At 38.0% G+C, this 21442-nt stretch overlaps 2 protein-coding genes and 1 long non-coding RNA gene across 6 annotated transcripts; 2 read left to right on the top strand and 1 right to left on the bottom strand.

Annotated features, from left to right (window-relative positions):
* The first annotated feature begins 240 nt into the window (after positions 1 to 240).
* On the top strand, positions 241 to 10537 carry LOC122641456 (16 kDa phloem protein 1-like). 3 transcript variants are annotated; one of them, XM_043834703.1, is made up of 6 exons: positions 241 to 251; positions 6758 to 6835; positions 7258 to 7323; positions 9957 to 10095; positions 10226 to 10361; positions 10468 to 10537. In XM_043834703.1, the coding sequence occupies exons 2-6, from the start codon at positions 6769 to 6771 to the stop codon at positions 10528 to 10530; spliced, it is 471 nt and encodes a 156-aa protein (XP_043690638.1). In that variant the 5' UTR covers positions 241 to 251; positions 6758 to 6768; the 3' UTR covers positions 10531 to 10537. The 3 variants fall into 3 exon arrangements, with proteins under 3 accessions (XP_043690638.1, XP_043690630.1, XP_043690647.1); XM_043834695.1 differs by having other exon boundaries at positions 7255 to 7323; XM_043834712.1 differs by lacking the exons at positions 241 to 251; positions 6758 to 6835 and adding an exon at positions 1555 to 1560 and having other exon boundaries at positions 7255 to 7323.
* Positions 10538 to 14960: 4423 nt separating this feature from the next.
* Positions 14961 to 20762, top strand: LOC122661030 (serine/threonine-protein kinase PCRK1-like). Of its 2 annotated transcripts, none has more exons than XM_043856334.1 (4): positions 14961 to 15594; positions 17118 to 17378; positions 19435 to 19602; positions 19868 to 20762. In XM_043856334.1, exons 1-4 carry the CDS (start codon positions 15211 to 15213, stop codon positions 20432 to 20434), a joined length of 1380 nt encoding a protein of 459 aa, XP_043712269.1. In that variant the 5' UTR covers positions 14961 to 15210; the 3' UTR covers positions 20435 to 20762. The 2 variants fall into 2 exon arrangements, with proteins under 2 accessions (XP_043712269.1, XP_043712277.1); XM_043856342.1 differs by having other exon boundaries at positions 14963 to 15594; positions 19435 to 19557.
* LOC122661068 lies at positions 19429 to 19861 on the bottom strand. The gene is made up of 2 exons (XR_006332822.1): positions 19669 to 19861; positions 19429 to 19635 (listed from the first exon to the last, which is right to left on the bottom strand). It is a non-coding gene; the product is annotated as an uncharacterized LOC122661068 (long non-coding RNA).
* Positions 20763 to 21442: the final 680 nt, after the last annotated feature.

Genomic DNA, 21442 nt, shown 5'->3' with positions numbered 1-21442 from the left:
TATTGACCCTGAACCCCAGTAGGTGCAACAACTAGGTGCGAGTAGGTCTCCAAGGTACAATAGCCTTGTTGGTTTCCAGTAGTAACGCTGCACTCCGCTGCTACAAACCCTTTCGAGAACCTCTAAGTTGTACTCAAGCTAACCTTGTATGCAATGCAAGCGGAAAAACTCCAGCGATTCTTCAATAAACAGGCAGCATAACAGTATGAGAGAGACTTTACCAAAAAAACAGTATGAGAGAGAGAGAGAGAGCACAAAATTATGCATTGAATTTGAAGGCACCCACAACCTTTATTTATAATGGTGGATGCACCCATGCAGGGCACCGTAAGGGTGTCAAAATCAAACCGAAATCGTTTATTGAAATCGAATTGAACCGTTTAAATTAAAATCGGTAGACCGTTTAGTTAAATGGTCCGATTATGATTTTAGAAATGACACCGTTTATTTAATTGATTTGATTTAGATCGATTAATCCAACGGTTTCAAACCGTGTAATCAAATTAAAACCGATCATAACCAAACCATCAAACCGTTTCAAAACCTCAGTTTTAGGGGAGTTATTAATTTGTACTGTTATGTGCTTCTGGGTCTCTGTATTTTAAAGCTCTAACCATGGTTTCTGTTGTTCCTATTTCATTCTTAATTTTTATATGCGTCTTCCTTAATGATTATGTGCACTGCCAAAGGCCCCCATTTTATATTAAAAAATGCAGCAAGTAACCAGTGTAAATTAGACTTAGCAAATGGTTTATGAAACCATCTAAGTAACCGTCTAACCAAAACCGTGTAAAATCGTTTAAAAACCATTTAATCGAAACTGTTTACCAAACGGTTTAGGTTTTGATTATGAGACCGTTTAGTTAAACGGTCTGGTTACGGTTTCTACCCTCAAGCAGTCAAAATCGAACTGATCCGAACTGTTTAACCAAAATCGAACCGTTTAACACCCTTACGACACCCCATGGAATGAGTGCCTCCATTGATTCGAATGGATAAGATTAAAAGATTCTAATCCAAGCACTCATTTATAAATGTCTCTTGAAGATACCCCGTGGTGTAGGCCGATGTGACTCTTGATTCCAATGGATTGGATTAAAAGATTTCAATCCAAATGCTATGAATGCACCTATGCAAATGGATGTCTCTTTACAGAGATATGTCCATTACGTAAAACTTTGTTAATTAATTAAATCCAAAAAGGATTAATATGTGACAAAGCCAAAAACCATGCCAATTTTGAACCAAAGAATGATTCAAGACCGAATCAACTTTGAACCGGCCAACTTTGAACAAAAAATAAATACACTATTAGAGATGTAAACGGATAGTTAAAAATCCGTATTTGATTCGGGTTCGTATTCGTTTATGAGGATTCGTATTCGGAAATTCACTATCCGAAAACTATCCGAATTCGTCCGAAACTAATCAAATACAAATATGGTAATCCATGTTTCCGATCGATTATTATCCAATTCGTTTAGCTATCCGATGGTAATAAAATATCCGAAATAAAATATTCGTATCCGTCTATCCGATTAAGTTGCCTTCTTGAATTTTGTATTTTATTTATATTTATAACGTAGTAGCTAGTAAGTTAGAAAATATGATTGTTCTATATATATTACTATTTGACTAAGATAGATGTTATCATATATCTATTAGAAAAACATATAAAAACAAACCAAAAAGTAGAAAAACATAAAAAATGTAAATAAGACCAAAAAAAGGAATTAGGAAAGCCAAAAGTTTAGATGGAAAGCCACAAGTAAAAATGTAAATAAGACAAAAAAAGATAGGAAAACCAAAAGTCTCGATGGAAACTTGGAAAGCCAAAAACCTCTTTGAAAACTGGAATCTCGGATTCTCGGTCTCTCAACTCTCAACTCTCAAGACTCTCAAGTATAACCCTAAAGCTCAACGTTCTCTTTGCCTTCCATTCGCTGTGACTACAAATCTACAATCCCTCTCTCTCTCTGGTTTCATATACATATTGTTTCATGCCTTTTTGCGCACATCTTCGTTGTTACAAGAGACATCGTTTTGCATGCGCAATCACCAGTAGCAACTATCAAAGGTAAGTCTCTCTCTCTCTCTCTCTCTCTCTCTCTCTCTCTCTCTCTCTCTCTCTCTCTCTCTCTTGTTTCATATGCATCGTTTTCTTCTTTATAGCATTACCCCTGATGCCATTTCTATCATTCTAATTTCTAGCTAATCCATCTCTTGGATCGTCCTCTAAAGTCCCAGAACTCATTGTTTAGGTTGTCGATCTCAAGTCTGTCGGCAATAGCTTTACATGAGTTTCTATCTTTCAGATTCTGGTTTTTTTTTTTTTTTTTTTTTTTTTTTTTTTTAACTATATGAATCTGGTTGTTGTATGTTGGATTTGTCATTAGTCTTATCTACAATATCACCTATTACTTTATATTTGTTGGGTTGTTCCATATTCGGATACTGCAGGTTTGGTTGGGTTTTAAATCAAGCTTTTCTGTTTTATTATATTCCTTGCATTTTATGTATTATGTGATACATGATATCAAGTCGATTTGAAAAACAGAGTGTAATGAAGTCATTTCTAAGAAGAAATAAAGTTCAATATATAGAAAACAGTAAACGGACAATCGGATGGTAATCGGATAGAAACATTCGGATATTTGATATCCGTTGCTAAACGAATCGAACCGGATAATAACCGGAATCCGTTTAACAAGTCAAATTCGAATTTGGTATTGTGTTATTATATTCGGCGGATATTCGGATCGAATTCGGATAGCGGAATTGTAAACGAATTCGAATTCGGATAGTACCCAATCCGATTCGAATTCGATCCGTTTACATCTCTATACACTATACACCACATCATACTACCACAATACGACTCAAGTATGCATGTATGCAAATGCCTCTATCATTTCTCCTTCCACTACCAATGTATTGCCCAAAAACTCATGAAAAAAAAACTGGTCTTATGGGAGGAAAACCGAAAAAACAAAATAGAAAAGAGTCAATTTTATGAAACTTTATGTTATTAAATACTTTTACGGAAATGGATCGCTAACTGGTGTGTTGTGTCTGGGTGTTTACCTGCACACAGACACAACCCAATGCGAAAAGACCAGCTGAAAGATGCCTGATCAGTTACATGTAAGAAAAAGACCTAGCCTCTCGAACATGTGAATAGTGAGTGGAGGAGCACGCTAACCAGTGTTGTACCCTCATAGGTACCTGCCCCTAGACACAACTTAGCGCAAAAAGACCGGCTGAAAGATGCCTGATCATGAGTTACATGTAAGAAGAAAAAGACCTAGCCTCTTGAACATGTGAAGAATAGTGAGGTGGAGGAGCCTGACACAAGAGGTTGTTTTCCTCTTTTTACAACTTTCATGGTGTCGGTTACATCGTTATTCTTTCGAAAAATGGAAGAGATTTATTTTCAGTTAATTTCAATCTGTCTGATTATAATGTAGTGTTTTATGATTCTTCATCATACCCTTGCTTCTGTTTTAGAATAATTTTTTCACGGTACCTTGATTAGAAACTTATTAACAGTAGCATTTTCTTGAAAACCTTAGCCCTTGTTTGGTTAGAAGTGAAGTGAAAAATGTTCTCAGTTGTGAAATGAATTAAAGTAAAACAATACCAGAAAAATATATAAACAGTGTTTGGTTAGGAGTAAAGTTGATGTGATGTACTATGGAAAACACATTGGGTGTATATGAATGGGAAGTTAATTTTTTATATAAATTCTTCTTTTCACTTCAGTTTTTTATTATTTTCACTCACTCAGTCACGTCCATTCATTTCATTTACAGCCAATGGAAATTTTTGTACTTCACTTCACTTTTACCTAAATGGACCATTAGTTGTTAAATAGGAAGCGCCTAGACACATGGGGTTGCCGGGGGCACAGCAGGCTGCGCCAGACACATGGGGGTGGGCGCAATAACCACCTTGCCCCCTGAGTGGTAGACCCATGTATCTGGGAATAGTCTGCGCTGCGGCACAGAGAACATGACCCCTAATTTTATCCATCAATTTGAGACAAAGAAGTAAGGGAAGAAGGTCATGGTTTGTTGCATTTGATTGTAACCAGACATTTTATATATGGAAGTCTTTCAAAGGCCTTTATGTGGGTCATCCATGTTTCTTCATATTCAACCTGGAGAGTGATGCATCATTGCAGCAGCCTCATTTCACATTGCTTCATAAAGACCTTAGGATTTTATGTGAGGTTGATTTCAACAATTCAGATCGTCTACGGCTCAGCTGCCCGTAGCGGTCTGTGCGGTGCAGACTAGGTCGCTCGTGTAATGACCGTCTTATCCCTGCTCGGGCAAGGCATTTGGGCAGGGGTAAGGCAGTTTTTGCCAGTGTGGCTAAGTCTGCGCTGCACAGGCCGCTATGGGCAGCGCACCGTAGAGGATCTGGATCCTGATTTCAATGTGTACATTTCTGTTTATTTCCATGCAAAAGAAAATTTTGTTGTAAAATAAGATTTTCCACTGTTTGTTTATTTGTTTGATCCTTCTAGGTGTCACGATGCTTGGTGAAGTATAACTTTTCACTATTTACCACTTGGTATTACATGGATTAATCCATGTGTTAAAGGATCTCACATACATCTCAATGACCAAATTTTAGTCCAAAGTAAGCAAGAAAAGTTGCTCAAATTTTCAGCCAGCCCAATGAAACCCACCGGACACACGCCTCCCCCCGGCCCGAATTAGTAAACTTGGTGCATGTTAGGGTTCATTTCGACAGCCCAATTATTAAGTGGGCTGGATTTGAGCATAGGGCCAGACCCGGTGGACTATTAAACCCCATTTCAACCACGCCTGAAACTGCTCCATTTGATATGATTTTTTTGCAATTTTTTGTAAGTAGTTGTAGCGTTCATCTCCATCTGGTATAACATTCGTATTCGGCTCTCCACCAGCCGTGGCGGGAGCTGAAGGATCCAGCCCAGCAAAAACAGGGGTATTTGGGTCATTTCACAAGTGGGCCCTCCCTGTTTTTGCTGGGCTGGATCCTCCAGCTCCAACCACGGCTGCTGGAGGAGAGCCAGGTCCTAGCATTCCATCAATCTCGAACAAAGAAACCTGAAGAATTCTAATCAGGGCAGCCCAAAACGGAAAATTCCTGCAACCTGGGCAGCTGCAAACACATGCGTTGAAACGGAATAATCCCCATCTCCTATGAGTTTGCAAATATCCGCTTAGATTATAATAATTTTTTAAGGACCAAGTTTTCCTGCACCCACAGATCCCATTCACCGGGGGGCGGGAGAGGGTGGGAATGGGTATCGGGAGGGTAATTTGGAATATATCAAAACCCTAGGAAAGGTTTGTGAACCCTAGAATGGTGGATAAACCGTCCTCAAGGGAAACTTAGTCTGTTTGACTGATAACCAAGCTGCGATTCATAGATGAAACTGATAATAATTTTTGGAAGAGTCAATTTTAAAGAGATTTTTAACTAAAGATTGGATTGGTTTCTAATCGATTTAATTCCGCTTTTACATGGGGGTAAGGTGGTAATTTCCAAGCACCCAAGGCCCTTTTTGTGTCTAGGCGTGGTCGCCACACCTTGCGATCGGGTAGCATTCTTTTCCCTTATATTTATTTAATTATTTATTGGGGAAAAAAAACGCTACATAATCGTGTGGCTCCTACGTCTAGACACAAAAGGAGCACATGAAAGTATGAGCCTATGAAATAAAATATCGCATTTATGTTGGCATTCTTGCATATGCTCTCATTGGTTCGTATTGGTGCACTTGTGCAAACACCAGCCAATGGTCTCTTGTCCTTATTTATTTAGAAAAAAAGAGAAGGTTCATAATCTAGATATTGGACTCGGGATCAATCATGGCTGATTCCAATCCAGATTGATCAAAATCGGTTTGGATCAATCAAAAATGACCAAATTATGGGTCGAGCTTTTTAAAACCCCAGCCCAAATTTGAGTCCCCTTAGTTAGGCCTAGGCCCGACCCGATCCTAACTCAGGACCTAGAAAATCAAACCTTGACCTACCCTGGGAGTCGGACTGGGCTGACCCTGATTGGCCCTGATCATGGAGTGAGGGACTGGAGAGATGCATGGATTGGACTAAGTTGGGCTAGGTTGGAGAGAAAATTATCAATTTTACATAAAATAACACTATAATAAAATATATTATCATTTATTATCTTCATATATATTATATTACATAACAAAATATGTGTGGCATTTAAAATTTATAATATATATAGTATATCTTTTTTTTTTTTGGTAGAAATATATATAGTATATTAATATATCTTTTATAGTATAACCTAAAACAAGTTCGGACTGGGCCGAGGCCTCAATCCTGCCTGGCTCAACCCCATCTTAATTCAAGGACAGAAATTTACAATCCTGACCCCGCCCTCAAGGCCAGGTATCTCAGCCCAAATCTTGTTCGGGTTAAGGGCGGGCCAGGGCGGGTTCGGCCGACAGGGCCAAACTTGCACCCCTAGTGGCTTCAACCATTGGATGGGGAAAGGGGAATGTGTAATAACATTTCTGTCCCTCTGTCCACATCGCTTGGAAGGCATGACTTTATAAAGAACGGGAATTTGACCCAACTCCTCCTCCTCATCCCCCGGCCCCCATTGGAAGGGAACACGCCTTGAAACATCAGAAATCGATTTGTCATTTTCACTTGTGAATTCGAAATCTGAAATTATTTCCAGTCTGTCTTCAGTACTCTTTTTCTTGTCCTCCCCCATTGTCTCTGAGAGAAGAAGATGGTCAACGGCATATTGGAGGTGCTACTTGTCGATGCTCGAGGCTTACAGGGGACCGATTTCTGGGGTATATCATCTCTGCAGACCCCCCACCCCAACCCCCAATCCTCCCTTTCTTTCTCTCTTTGTTGAAGAAGATTTATAATAAATTAAATTTTTTATCTTCTGTACATGGTTTTCATCTGCCATCTTAATGCCTGAATTTGTTGATTAGCTTAAAGCTTGTTCAGGCCTTTTAGGGCGATCTTCTCTGGTTTTTCTGCCATAACTACCTTCTCTCTCTCGTGGATTAGAGGGGAATTCGAATCAACGGAGCCCTTGAATTTAGGATCCCAATCGATGCTTCTTTTAGGGTTTTTGAATTCGTATTACTTGTTCGTCCTTGAAGTTTTCCGTTTTTAAAGTAAAAATGATCAATAATGTCCCCGTTTCCCTTTTTCGTCTTCCCAACTTAAATCTTATTTGTTTTTCTTCTTCTATTTGGAGCAGGTCAAATGGATCCGTACGTGTTGATTCAGTATAAGAGTCAAGAACGCAAGAGCAGCGTCCGTCGAGGTCAGTCAAATCCCACCTGCAACTTCGTTACATTCATTTTGATCCCAATTTGGATCCTCCCCACAACGATTCCCTCCCCAGTCCTAACCCCCACCAAAAAAAAAAAAAATCTTACAATCCGTATCAGGATTTTAGTAATCGATACCGATCCGATATCGATCTGGTATCAGTCTGGATCGGTCAGATTTTCACCTGTTTTATTTTTTTTAAATAGATTCATTTACATTTTTACCCTTTCCAAACCGACCCAATATATGGGGTCGGCCAATATCGGTTTCCATTGGTACCGATATGAATCGCCCAATTCGATACCAGTTCCTCAAACAATATTTCGTACAGATCAAGATTGTCTCCAGGGAGCAAGGAACGCCCAAGGCGCCGCGAGCCATTGGGCTGTACCGCACACAGCCCTAAGCGTACGCCAAGATGTGTGCGGCACAGCTCAACCGCTGGATCCCCCCTGGAGACGAGCTAAATTCTGTTCCGTACTGCCAATGTTCCGATGACTACCCTTCCATGGGTCATTGAATGAGTGTCAATTGGACCTGTTCCTAATCGGTTCTGGCCTCAAGAGGAACAAACCAGAAAATTTGTGTGAATTGTCATATTAGCCATTTATTGATTCAATCTTGATTTGCCAATTTATTATTGAATCTATAAAATGATGGATCATATAAGTGACATAGGAGGCTTGAAGGTTGGTTTTAGCTACTGGGGAATACCTAATGAATATGATAAATTGAGTAATCAAGGTCATCTAGAACATTTGACCTTTCAAATGGGTCGTTGTAAAAATGTTCGGGTTCAGTACCATCCATGGGCCTACATTCAAAATATACTCTATGGCCCAAACGGGAGATTAATCTGGACCTACTGTTGAAGATTTGGGTTCAGTTCAATTTCCATTGGTATTTTGGTTTTTTGCACGTCAGGTTAGGATGTGATGGGAGGGTAAGGATTCATGTAGTCAAACTCATTTAGTTGGGATAAGGTTGAGTTGTTGTTGTTGTTAGTCGAACTGAGGCACCGTTTGATAACGTTTCTTTTGTTTTTATGCTGAGAAATAGTAGAAACAGTTTTTTCTGTTTCTATATTATGATATAGTTTTGGGGGTGTTCAAAAGCGTATGGTAAACCTGTTTCGTAGACGATTCCAGAACCTGCACACCCTATTTTGAAGATGAAACGGAGAGATTTGGGTTTTCATTTCAAAATCCCAAATCTAGGTAAAAAGAAGAAGAAGAAAGCAATAGTAAAACTAACACTAGCTAGCGATGGCGAGTTGTAGACGGTAGGAGCTCTTGAGCGATGGAGCTTGAGGTTGGAAGAGAGTCGAAATTGTGTTGGAGCTTGAGTTTGGAGGAGAATTGAGATGGAGATGATGGCGATGGAGCTTGAGGTTGGAGGAGAGTCGATGGCACTAGAGCTTTTTATCGGGCACAAGTTTTTCTTTCAAATTGTTTCAAAAAACAGAAAAACAAGTCATACTTGTTTCGTCAAACCCGTTCTCTGACCCATAAATTTTAATTTATGTTTCAAGAAACAATAGAAACGAAACGTGTTTATCAAATACTTTTTGGGGTATTTTTTAGTTTCTTAGAACAGAAAAAACGCATTTCTTTGGAGTGTTATCTAAAGAAACATGTTTATCAAATACTTTTTGGGGTGTTTCACCAAAAAAAAATCAAACAGACACTGATAAGATGTTTAGTTTACAAAAACAAAATCCAAACGGGTAACTATCAATCTTTTAATAGCCCCTTATCGGTATATAATTTGTCTGGTCTTGATTTTTCAAATGAAAAAAGTAAAAATATATGGATTTTTTATTCCCAGTTTTTATCGGGGTTTTATTTTGTCTGGTTTCAGTCAGTCTTGTGGTGTTAATCCAATTGGTTTTGATATTTAAACGGTTTCTAAAACTAAAAACCAATACCGAACCAGTAGAAAGTTTGGTCGGTCATTTTAGTTGGATCCAATTGATTTTGATCAGTTCAATCAGTCCTGTCTTGTCTTATTTTTGACATACCTGGTCTGGGTTTGAGAATTTAAATTAGGGACAGACTTGAGGTGCACTTGTCTGATTTGGTATGATTTTAAATTCAATTTCAGAGGGTGATTTCTATTTCGACAATCGTTTGATTTGATTTTTGCACCATATTTCAGTGAAATAAAAGTCAAATGAAATAGAAATTCTGAAATAACGGAGGAGTTGTTTCAATTTTGAAATTGAAATTGATTTCACTCTTGTTCTTTAGTAAGAACATGGTTAATTTGATGGGCAAAGCAGTAATTTCTTATTAAGAATAAAAACACGCTTTTCTTCTTCTCCTTATGGTTTCATCATCACCATGCTGCCACCACCACCACTACCACCAACCTCTCCCAAAAACATATAGAGAATTTATTCTTAAAAATTGAATTATCAAATAGATTTCTTATTCTTGAAATATTTCAGATTGATGATTTCAATTTCTTGACAAAAAATCTATTTGTTGACTATTTCATGAAATCAATTTGAAATAGGAACCATACCAAATCTCTTACATTTTTGTTTGTCTTGGGCTTGGGCTTAGGGTTAGGCAGGCCCAAATTATATGCAAGTGTCAAGTGTGTTAACATCTTTGGATGCAGGAGAAGGTAGCAACCCAGTTTGGAATGAGAAATTCACTTTCCGAGTGGAGTACCCTGGTGCAGATGACCAGTACAAGCTTTTCCTCAGAATCATGGACAAGGACACCTTCTCCGCCGATGACTTTGTTGGAGAAGCCACGTAAGTATAATAGATATTCTTCTTCTTCTTCTTCTTCTTCTTCTTCATTCTCATAGCTAACTAAAACCAACACAGACTCAAACCTCTTCGTGTGAATTCATGAGATCTTATAGTAAATTTGAATGCATAGGATCCACTTGAAGGATATAATTGCAATGGGCGTTGAAAATGGAGGAGCTCAGTTACATCCCAACAAGTATAGTGTCGTCAAGACTGACCAAACTTATTGTGGAGAGATTAAAGTTGGTTTTACTTTCACTCCATCGGTATGTACCAAGACACGAGTGATTCCTTAATTATCTAGAGAGATTCATAATATGGAACTAATTATTATGAACATTAATTCTTGTTCTTGGTGTTTAATTTCCACAGGCGGAAAGGGGATTGGACCTTAATGAAGAAGAGTTAGGAGGATGGAAGCAAAGTGGTTTCTGATATATAGAAACATTTTTATGAATCATATACACATGATCAATGGGATTCTTCTCATCATTTTATGAAATTCAAGAAACATGGCCCATGGAAACTGGAGAGCTCTTTCAATTTTTCTTGGGTTTTTTGTACTGAAAATTTGAACTTGAAAACTTTGAACCGACCCACTTTGGAACATTGATTAAGTGGAGAGGTCATCTTTGGATCTTCTAAACCTATAAGATGAAATAGTTATTTTGTTAATTAGTGACAATACTGATGGTGAGTGGAATATGCTTACTATGAAAACCACCCATTATCAAAGAAATGGCAAGAACTCTCATTAGATTTGTTAGCTTTGGTGAGATAATAGGGTTTCTAAGTTTATGATCTAGTTGTATCCGAATTTTTATCACCTCCAATTCGCTGCCCGCTTCAATTCCCTTCAATCCCTCAGATAGGAGCAGAAATGACCACCCTACCCCACCTTGGGCAGTGTGTTTGGGTAGTGAATAAGATGGTCATTTCCGCTCCTATGTGAGGAATTGGAACGGACAGGAATTGGAAAACTCCAAATACAAGCTCACGGTTAATTCAGTATGAAACCTGAATGGCCCAACAATCATATTGTCAGACAAACAACAATTAATTGGTTCCCTTCTGGTTTTTATGGCTACCATCATTGATTCTCTGGCAGACAGTAGTGTCTCCTCCTTGGTACTTACGATAAGGGTGTAAACCGATCCGGTTCTGGGTAAACGATCTGATTTTTAATCAGTTTTGATTCTAAGGGGCCGGTGAGGAGCAAAACTGGCTTGTTTATCTAATCGATTCCAAACCTAAAGATCCCAAATGGAAGAGACGTTATATACTTGTTACACAACCACCCCTTAGAGGAAGGGCCAAGCAGGAGAGACAAAAGGTAGGAGAAATAGAAGTTTGGACTCCAGAAGATTTTGGTGTTGCTCATATTTTGTAAGAGATGCTTATTTATATATTTGATCATATTAGAGCTCGAGACTCCAATTATTGGAGGAACAATACCTAACCCATCTGGTTCTTAATTGGTTTCGGGCACTATTACAATGTCTCAAAATTCCAATTTTTATTATTTAAGTGTATAAAATTACAAATAACTAAATATTCGTTTCTAAGTACATAAATAATTAAAATTACTCATTCCTAAACGTAAAAATAACCAAACATCCATAAGCATACAAATAAAAGTCCTAACCAAGATACTTAACATGAAATCTACTATTAAGTACACCAATAAATTGAAATTTTCAAAATCCAGATCACCAATACCAAATATATGATTATAAAAGTTTTAAATGGGTCCTAGCAATTGAAAGACCTGTCTTATTTACTTAATTGAATCCAAAATCCAAGTTGAGAGCCAAACCAATAACTAATGGGTGGAGTGGTTCTCATCTAATTAATTTCTAGTTCTAATCCTAAATTGACACCCTTAACTTAAGACTTCATTTGCAGATTAACCATGTTTAGAAATTTTAATTGACATATTAAAAATCCTTTTCTCGGGAAACCGTCTCTCCATAAATTTGGGGTAAGACTGCATACATTATGACCCTCCTCCCCAGAACCCACACTACCACAGTGGCGAGAACCTCACGACTCTCTACATTCTCCCTCCAATTCAATTTCCAAAGGAGAAATTGGCTATTCTTCTAAAACCATGATTTGGATAATGGGGGGAATGTTTATGTAAACCCAACCTAATCAAACCAGCTGATTCATTTGGGTGGACCCAATAATAAATTCACACTCCTATTCGTTATGATGGATAATTCCTAAATGTTTTACTTATCACTACATTAGAAGTTGGCTTAAGTCTGAAGGAAGGAAAGAAAGAAAAAGAAAGTGATTGATTACCAGTTATTATTGTTACTGATTTGTTACGTCTCCTTGTTTATAATGAGGTGTTTCATAATTTTCATTTAGTGTGGTGTGCTTTATATATCTGTAAACCCTTATGATGATCCCAAAAGTGACACAACAACCAAAAGAAGCATCTCGTTCCATCAGTTGAAGCTTTAATTAGCTCTCACGTTGTTAAGACAATGGATGTGTAGAATCGATTGGAAAATGCTGGTGTAACCATATTTTTAAAAGCTAGATTGGGTATTGGAGTGGACAAACTGAAAAGGATTGAACCTAAGGGTGTCGAATTCAAATCGAAATTGAAAACCAGACTGAATAAGTCAAACCATATCAAATCGAATCGAATAAAATTCAATTTGATTTTAGAATGATTCGATTCTCAGCTCGATTCTAAATCCAACACAGGAACTGAAACCGAATTTTAATACTCGTATATTAAGTATATTACTACATTATAATATTAGTATATTATAGCATATTAATATATTATTATACTAATATATTATAATATATATTACTAATGTTAGTATTAGATTTTATAATACTACTATACTATAACTATAATATTATACTATAGATTGTATATAATAGTCTATGCATCAAGTACGAGATCCAGAAACCGAATTTCAAAACCCAAACCAAATAGGTTCGGTTTGAATTGAGTTTCAGAATCGATTTGGTTCTCAGTTTGATTCCGGATCACACCAGCACTCATGGAACCGATTTACATCCTTAACTGAACCAACTACACATATTGGGTTGAACTGAAATCATTCTCTTAAATTGCTACTTGACCGTTCCCCATATAGGGCTTGCAATAGCCAAACCTAGTCTGAACCAGGTTGAAGAAAGACCAGCCTAATCCTCTCCTCTAACTCCTGTTTGATACAAGTTTTTTCAGTATGGTGGACAGTGGGAAAATCATCTCCTCCAGTTCTCTGCCTGGCCCAGGTCCCTCAGTGCTTGTAAAAAGGGGGGTGGACCCCACCCAGGCAGAGTGTTCGCGCAAGGGTAGGATGGTCATTACGAACCCCCTTATTATAGGCACTGGGAAACTGGCCGGGCAAGAAACTAGAGGGGACAAAGATCCGTGGACAATGGCAATCATCTAGAAGACGAGAATCCACATCTCATTCATTGGGGACAGCCATTAAGCCCAATATTGATTGTGATAGATAATTAAAATTTGACCAATTTACCCTATCAAATTCAACATTTTGTTAGTTGTTACAAAATAGAAAACACGTTTCTCTTGTATATCTATATTAAAAAAAACACCAAAAAGAAAACAGGCCCCAAAATTAGATGGGTCCCACTCAATGACTCAAGAATTGCGTGTTCATATTTTCTCCAAATTACTCTCACCTTTGAACCCTGAGTCTTCACTCATTATTAGAATCGAAGCCAGTTGTTCAAATTTGAAAAAGAAAAAATCATTCAGTTTGGTTCATTTTCAGTTGTATACTAGAAATTATCAATTTGAATCGGACCGGACCAAACTGGATATATCAAACTCAAACCGAATCTAAATCATGCTAAACCCTAAAATCATGTCTTTTGTTGAGTTGTCTGAAATTATTACTATGTTTTTTTTTTTTAAATAGTGTAAAAAAAAATGAAAATATCAGATTTGATATTGTATCTTCAAGAAGTTTTTTTGATAAAATATCTTCAAGAAGTTGGAATTTTCATCCTAACTTTATTTGTTTTAGTAAATTACATTAAAACCTTATACGAATTGAACTCGATGAAACCGAATAAAAATAGAATTAAAATCAAACTTAAAAACAAAGCCAAACCAATTAACACCTTAAGAGTTTAGAGAGGGTTTCAAGAATCATGATCATTAATCTGAATTCCGGCTGATCCAATTCCTCTGATCTTTGTATGAAAACTAAGATTACGTATGTATGGATCCGAACGATTTTCTCATTCATGATTAATTCTTATCATAACCAAATCAGAATTGATCAAATCAAAACGAATCCAAAGTTCTTAAACCTTGGTTTGGATTGGTAAAATCTAATGCAAAAAACGGGACGAATTTTTATCTTCTCAAATACAATGTCAATCATCCAATGCACTTTAAATATGTACTGAATCGCATCGCACCGAACCACCGACCATACTTGATGAGAGGATGAAAATCCGGGAAAACTGTAAGATGGATGGTTGAACGTGGTTTGTGGCAGTTGGAACGGGAAATTGGACCACGGCTTACCTTACTAGATGGTCCCGCCGTCCTGAAGACTGCGCTAGCGGGTATCTTTCTGAGTTTCTTCTCTCTTTATCAATGTGCTCAAACGGTCTTTCAAAGGCTTATGACCAAAAATAAAAAATTGCCAATGAAGGGTCAGACTGTGCGACTGTGAGAAGAGAGAACAAAAGAACAAACCCAAAGTCCCAAACCTGCGCTCACATCTCCTGGGTCCCTTTAGTTTTTCTATTAAATTCCACTCAACGGCTACGCCCAATCATATTTTCTCTCTCTCTCTCTCTCTCTCTCTCTCTCTCTCTGTGTCACACACACACAATAGTTTCATAGTTGAAGGAGAGAGTGGAGAGAGAGGTGGTTGATCTGATGAACAAACCTGGTCTCAGCAGCAGCCCCTCCCATTTTGACTCAGCCACACGGCCCACACTCGGTCTCCTCCTATGTTTCTATCTCAACTACCGCTTCCCTTGTCTGTCAAAGATTTTAAATTCTTCTTCTTTGTCTTCTTCATGTCTGCTTCGGCGGAGTTTTTGGGTTCTTCTCCATCACCTACAGTTTTATTCGCGTTTGTCTCCATTTAAGATATGAAGTGTTTTCATTTCTCTAATGGAGAGAAGAGAGAGGAAGAACATGGCGTTATGTCCAGGGTTTCTAGAGTATCCTGGGCCCGTTCCTTGAGCATAGCTTCCAGCACTGCGGATGTTAGGCGATCCGAGTTTGGTTCGGAGTCAAGGGATTTCTCCGAGTCTCTGAGTTTTCACGACTTCTTCTCCCAGAGGAGACCTAATGATCTACGAGTCTTTTCTTTCTCTGAGCTGAGATCGGCTACCAGAGGATTCAGTCGTGCGCTCATGATTGGCGAGGGAGGTTTTGGTTGTGTTTATAGAGCGATTGTTACGGTTTCTGATGATGATCCTGATGCCAAGATGCATGTTGCTATCAAACAGTTGAATCGGAATGGTTTGCAGGCAAGTTCTTCCTCTCCCCTCTTTCTCTCTGTGTGAGACACAGAAAACACACTCTTTTTTTTCTTTTCTTTTCCTTTCTAAATTTGATTGAGAAATTTTCGTGGATGTCTCTCATTCGATAAAAATAGAAGGAATTCATGTAATTCCAAAATCCAAACAACGGAACTACCCACTCCCCTTTTCCTCCCTCTTGATCCCAGGGAAAAGGTTGGGATGTGGGGAGGGGAATACAGGAAGAGATTTTGTTTCCTGTGTATAAAACAAAGTTTTGTTGAGCTTGAGTGTTAATGTGAAATGTTAGCCATTTTTGGTTTATTTCGGTTTCCGTTCTGGTGTTTTACATTGAAATTCTTTTATTACTGGTTACAGCACCATGAATCATGATAGACAAGCATTTTCACTATTAATTCAAGAGGGAGAAAGAGAATAAAATGTGAACAAAATATCAATTTTGTTTCCCATTCTCCGTGACGGCCCAGGATTTGGAGGTTGCAAGTGGAGCCTACTCTTAAAAATTGATCCACTGCTGTCTTCTGAAATATATAGTTGCGACTCGTGAGTGGTTAATATAAAATCATGGCTCACTTTTGCACTGAATTTAGCTAATCTTACCGAATTTCTTAAACCGCTTAGTCAAATCTGTGGCGATGGTAGAATTCGCTATAATCACTTCAGAGTAATTGGAAACATACCTAGGTGGTATTGGAAGATCTGTAAAACACTACTAGACCACCAGCAGGGTCATGGTAATTCTTCACACACTAGAGTGTTATGCCTCTATTTGTACTTTGTGTGATCAGACTTCAGTTAGATTCCTATGATTCAAATTTCAAGATATCTTTTGTCACATACTGAAACTATATCAATTTTTTTGCCATAACACTCTGGACTCAATTGCTCGAGGGTGACATGAGCATGTGATTTCAGTTCATGCTGGTTTATTTTACTTTTAGATGGATGTAATAGGGAATTTCTGCATTGCAAACTCTGATATTCGGGATTTTAATTTCTTATGACTTTGAATAACATTAGATGCCACCAGTAGGATTCTTATGGTTTTGACTATCATGAAAAATAATTTATGTTTGAGATTTGGTTAATGATGGTTTATTATGAAGAATAATATTTGTTTTAGCGATCGTTTGATCAGTGCCCGCGAGGGCCGGACCCCTACTTTATCCGGTTTATTTGCCATAACTTTCTCTAGACTCAATTGCTTACCTTGGTTTGCTAGATAAATCAAGCAGATGGGCAAGATCTTACTCCCGGAAACACAGATTATTTTTTTAAAGTTTTGCTTGCTTGGAGCTTTTCTTTAGGTTTCTGATTTTATCAACAGTTATGATGTGATTCATTCATTCTTTTTTGTTGGATAACTTTCTAAGACCGTCCCTTTAAGGAATATTATGGCTGATTAATTTTCATGCCATGTACAAGAGTTTTGGGATACTAATATGGTGAGTCCAATCTAAAATATTGCATTTGTCTGATGCTCTGTTCACTTTCCCCTTTCTGCCACTCAGGGACATAAGGAATGGATTACAGAAGTAAACTATTTGGGTGTTGTGAAGCACCCAAATCTTGTCAGATTAGTAGGATATTGTGCTGAAGATGATGAGAGAGGAATTCAACGGCTTTTGGTATATGAACTTATGAGGAATAAAAGCTTGGAGGACCATATTCTTGCTCGGATGCCATCTTCTCTTCCATGGGAAATGAGATTAAAAATTGCCCTAGATGCAGCACGTGGTTTAGCATACCTTCATGAAGAAATGGATTTTCAGGTATAAGTTTCATTCTTTATAAATCTACTTAATTTGTCTGAGTTCTATTGCTGTTTTGTAATACATAAACGGTTTTTACATGAGCTGGGACACCTGGAACTTACACTAAATCTGGTTGAGTTTGTGTTTAATTGATTCAAGCACAAGCTCATACATGGGTTGGGGCCAAAACCAAAAGAAGCAGTTGTTGAGTTCAAGGAAAAGGTATCATTTTTGTTTTATCTTGATATCCTGCTCTGCCCTTTACCCAATTCAATCAATTGACTTCGCCTGGTTCATGCGAGTGATGTTCAGGCTGCACAATTACCCAAGTGTCAATTGAACCAACTCATCACCAATCCCTAGATCTTGAACGAACTTACTTGGCCTGCTGTTATTTGAGGGCTGATCTAGTCATGCACCCTTTGCATCTCTCAAGGAACTTAATATATTTGGGGCATCATTTGGTAGTAGTTCTTTACCTTGATGTGGATGATTCACACACACATATTGTTGGCATACCCTTTCTGCAGTCATCGACCAATCCAACTTTGCTTGACAGAAAATTTCCGAATTTCCTTACTACCATGACTATATCTTCTGTACCTATCGCCCATAAGTGTTTTATTGTCTACCTAGAGCAATCTAAATTATTTAAATGACACCCAGCTTCTCAACTGAGATCTCACGGTCTATTCTATTCGATGCAGTCAATGATTATCCACCACAAGGAAGGTATGTTGGGATCTCGTGGGACTAAACCTGTAAAATTAGGTTGAAAGTCTTGATTTCCTGTTTGGGATGAAGAACTGTAAACTAATTCAAGAATCGTTGTTTGGTTTTGATTATTTGCTTAATAAATATTGGGTATCAAACTTCTGAACTTAGGAGAAAATCCCCACTTATAACAATTTCCCGTTTACACAGGAAATCTTCCTTTGTGGCAACTATACACATTAGGAAACATTATGAACTATTTTTCCAGAGAGGTAAGTGGTTCAGTTTGGATGATGGTAAGTTTTGGCTTGGTCAGTAGAAGCACCTCCATAGACTTCACTAACCTTGGACAAGGTTGCGTCATCCTGTGATAAGCTAAAAATGTTGGAGAGGTTGCACCATGTGGTACTAAAATGCTTGTATAGTTTCTTTAGTGTATGAGAAGGTTTGTGACTCATCTTCTTACTAGAGGAAGCTTATTAACAAGGATTCGTTGTTCTTAAGATGGTGTTTAAAATCTTAACAGAGATCCAGTTTAGTTCTTTGCCAGTCCTGAAACAAAAAACAGTTTCATTGAAAAACTGTAAATTGTGTTCAATAAATGTTTAAAAATCTTATTCATTATTTCTTTACCTATCCTCTATTTTCCTGTTCGGGAATCTTTATGAAGGTAAAAAGCCTAGTAAGCAAAGCAGATTGGTTGTTTCCCTCGTACATTAGTTATTGAATCTAAAACCTTCCCACACTTTTCCTGTTGTTGGCAAGGTTTAAAAACTTGGTGTCGGTTATAGGATGAGTCTCCATCAATTCTGATTCAAATCATCCTGGAATCAGACAGACTCGGTTGGACTCAGTTGACAAAGAATAATCAGGGTTAATTGCAATCAATGTCGGTCAACTCCGCTGATTCCAATCCAATTTTTTAAATTTTGGTTGGTGGAGGTGTGGCATTGCCCATTTGAACCAACTAGAACTTTTAATCTAATGATTCTTGAAATTTCAACTTCATAATGAGGATTTAATCCTTGCTGCTTCTGCTGGCACTTGCAGTCTTTCCAGTGGGGTATAGTCTGACAGATTTCAGCCTGATCCATTTGCAGTTTAAGATTCCCTGGTGATGAAGGGGAATAGTCAAATCAAGGTCAATTTAGCCTAGACCTGTTGTTAACCATCCACAGCTCACTTTTCCTACAATTCATATGGTTACAACTTACAAGCACAATCCTCAACCTGATTGGTTAGTGGGTTACCTGATTGTTTGCAGACTATTCTCAATAAATTTTTTTTTTTTTATAAATTATGTAAAATCACTCTGCTTTGTCAGTTTTGATCTAGGTTTATTTCATTTGTTTTGTTGCAGTTAATATTTCGGGATTTTAAATCTTCAAACATTCTGTTAGATGAGGACTTCAATGCAAAGCTCTCAGACTTCGGGTTGGCTAGGCTGGGTCCAACTGAAGGACTTGGCCATGTTTCAACATCGGTTAGTTATACATCTGGCATTTATGTATGCATGGACAGTGAGGAGGCATGCAAACACACAATCTCTCTCTCTCTCTCTCTCTCTCTCTCTCTCTCTTGCACACACACACACAGTATGGACACAATAGGGCAGTAAAAGAGATTCAAGAGAACTTTGCTGCCTTCTCTCCCCTTGGGTACTTTGTCCAAAGTCAGCTGATTTAATAGTTCTTCCATGAGTTTATTTTCTGAAGTGTCTAGTATCTATTTTATGAGCCTTCCTAATTTGTTTTTTTCAAGTCTGTTGACCGTCATTGGAAAGTTTTGAACAGGTTGTGGGAACAGTGGGCTATGCTGCTCCAGAATACATTCAAACAGGGAGATTGACTGCCAAGAGTGATGTTTGGAGCTTTGGAGTGGTCCTCTATGAACTCATATCCGGAAGACGGTCAGTGGACAGAAACCTACCTAGGAGTGAGCAGAAGCTTTTAGAATGGGTGAAACCATATGTATCAGACTCCAAGAAATTCCACCTTATACTAGATCCACGACTAGAAGAAGGCAGTTCTTGCATAAAATCTGCTCAAAAACTTGCTTCCCTTGCTAACAAGTGTCTAATGAAGCAATCCAAATCTCGCCCCAAGATGAGTGAAGTGGTTGAGATGCTGGGACAGATCATTGCTGAGGCATCATCAACATCAGATGGTGGGGTCTCACAATCTATGAAAGAAACCGAACCTGTGAAGGAAGACAATGTTGCAGAGAATGAATCAACAAAGCAAGGGGGCAGTTATCTGAAGAGGGTATTTGATTTCAGGGAAATTGTCAGCTTTAGAAATAGATCCAGTGGGAAGTTGGATTGGAGAAATTGGACACCAGGGTTGGTGAGGACCTGGTGATGAGTTCGTGGAAGTGGAGTATGAAAATGCATCCCTGCTCAGACCTGGCAATTGGTAACTTATATGCCTCTCTTCCTATTCCTGACAGGTTTGTAATTAAAGCAGAATATGTTCCCACAGCTTACAAATTAAAATATTAATTGAAGTATATGCTTTCCAAATTCCAATGAATTGTCTTCATTTCATGGTTATTTGTAAATGTATAAATAGGCTAGCAAAGGCCCCATTTTTAAGCATTCATATGATATTTTTAGGCATCTCCCTCTTTTCCCTGTGTATATTAATGGAGCCAGTGAGGAAGCATTGTCAATTTGTATTCTTCACACCATATAAGCTGGATTTTGAAGGGTAAATGCAGCCTAGTGAAGTATAGAGGGGAATGGGCTCCAACTGAAGCGATTTGTTTTGCCACATGGGCTATCTATTTGGCCATTCTAACTGTTGGGTAGATGAAGAATGGCCTAAATAGGTCACATGTCAAATTTGAAAGCCTAGCTCAATTCTTAAACATATGAACATTACGTGTCAAGCTTTCCCCATATCTTTTCAACGATTCTTACATTACATCCAATACCAAATAGAAGATGTCCTTCTAAATTATTTATTAAAACGATAGGCAGAGATTTCACATTGGTTTCAAATGACCTGTGTTTCTTAAACTATTTATTAGCTGGAATATTTTTCAGTTGGATTTGAATCTTTTGAAAAAAGAAAAGGTACTAAACGATGGCTATATGTACTTTGAATTCTTCTTTTTATTTATTATTTTTTTTTTGGAAAAAAGAACGTTGCTTGGTCGCATAGATCTTGTGCTTAAACATAGGTGCGAAAAAAAAATTCCATGCATATTAATGTGCATGTGCGCACTCGAAAAATTATCCTCTCAGGTTCCCTATCTGGTGCAGTTCCCTAGTGCCTCTAATAAGAGGGGGGTGGACCCACCCGGGCAGTGTGTTTGGGCAGGGGATAAGGTGGTCATTTTCGCTCCCCTATGAGAGGAATCGTACG

Source organism: Telopea speciosissima, chromosome 1, assembly GCF_018873765.1.
Source record: "Telopea speciosissima isolate NSW1024214 ecotype Mountain lineage chromosome 1, Tspe_v1, whole genome shotgun sequence".
NCBI lineage: Eukaryota > Viridiplantae > Streptophyta > Magnoliopsida > Proteales > Proteaceae > Telopea > Telopea speciosissima.
The sequence above is the reverse complement of the archived record's forward strand: the minus strand, read 5'-3'. Positions and strand labels throughout refer to the sequence as shown.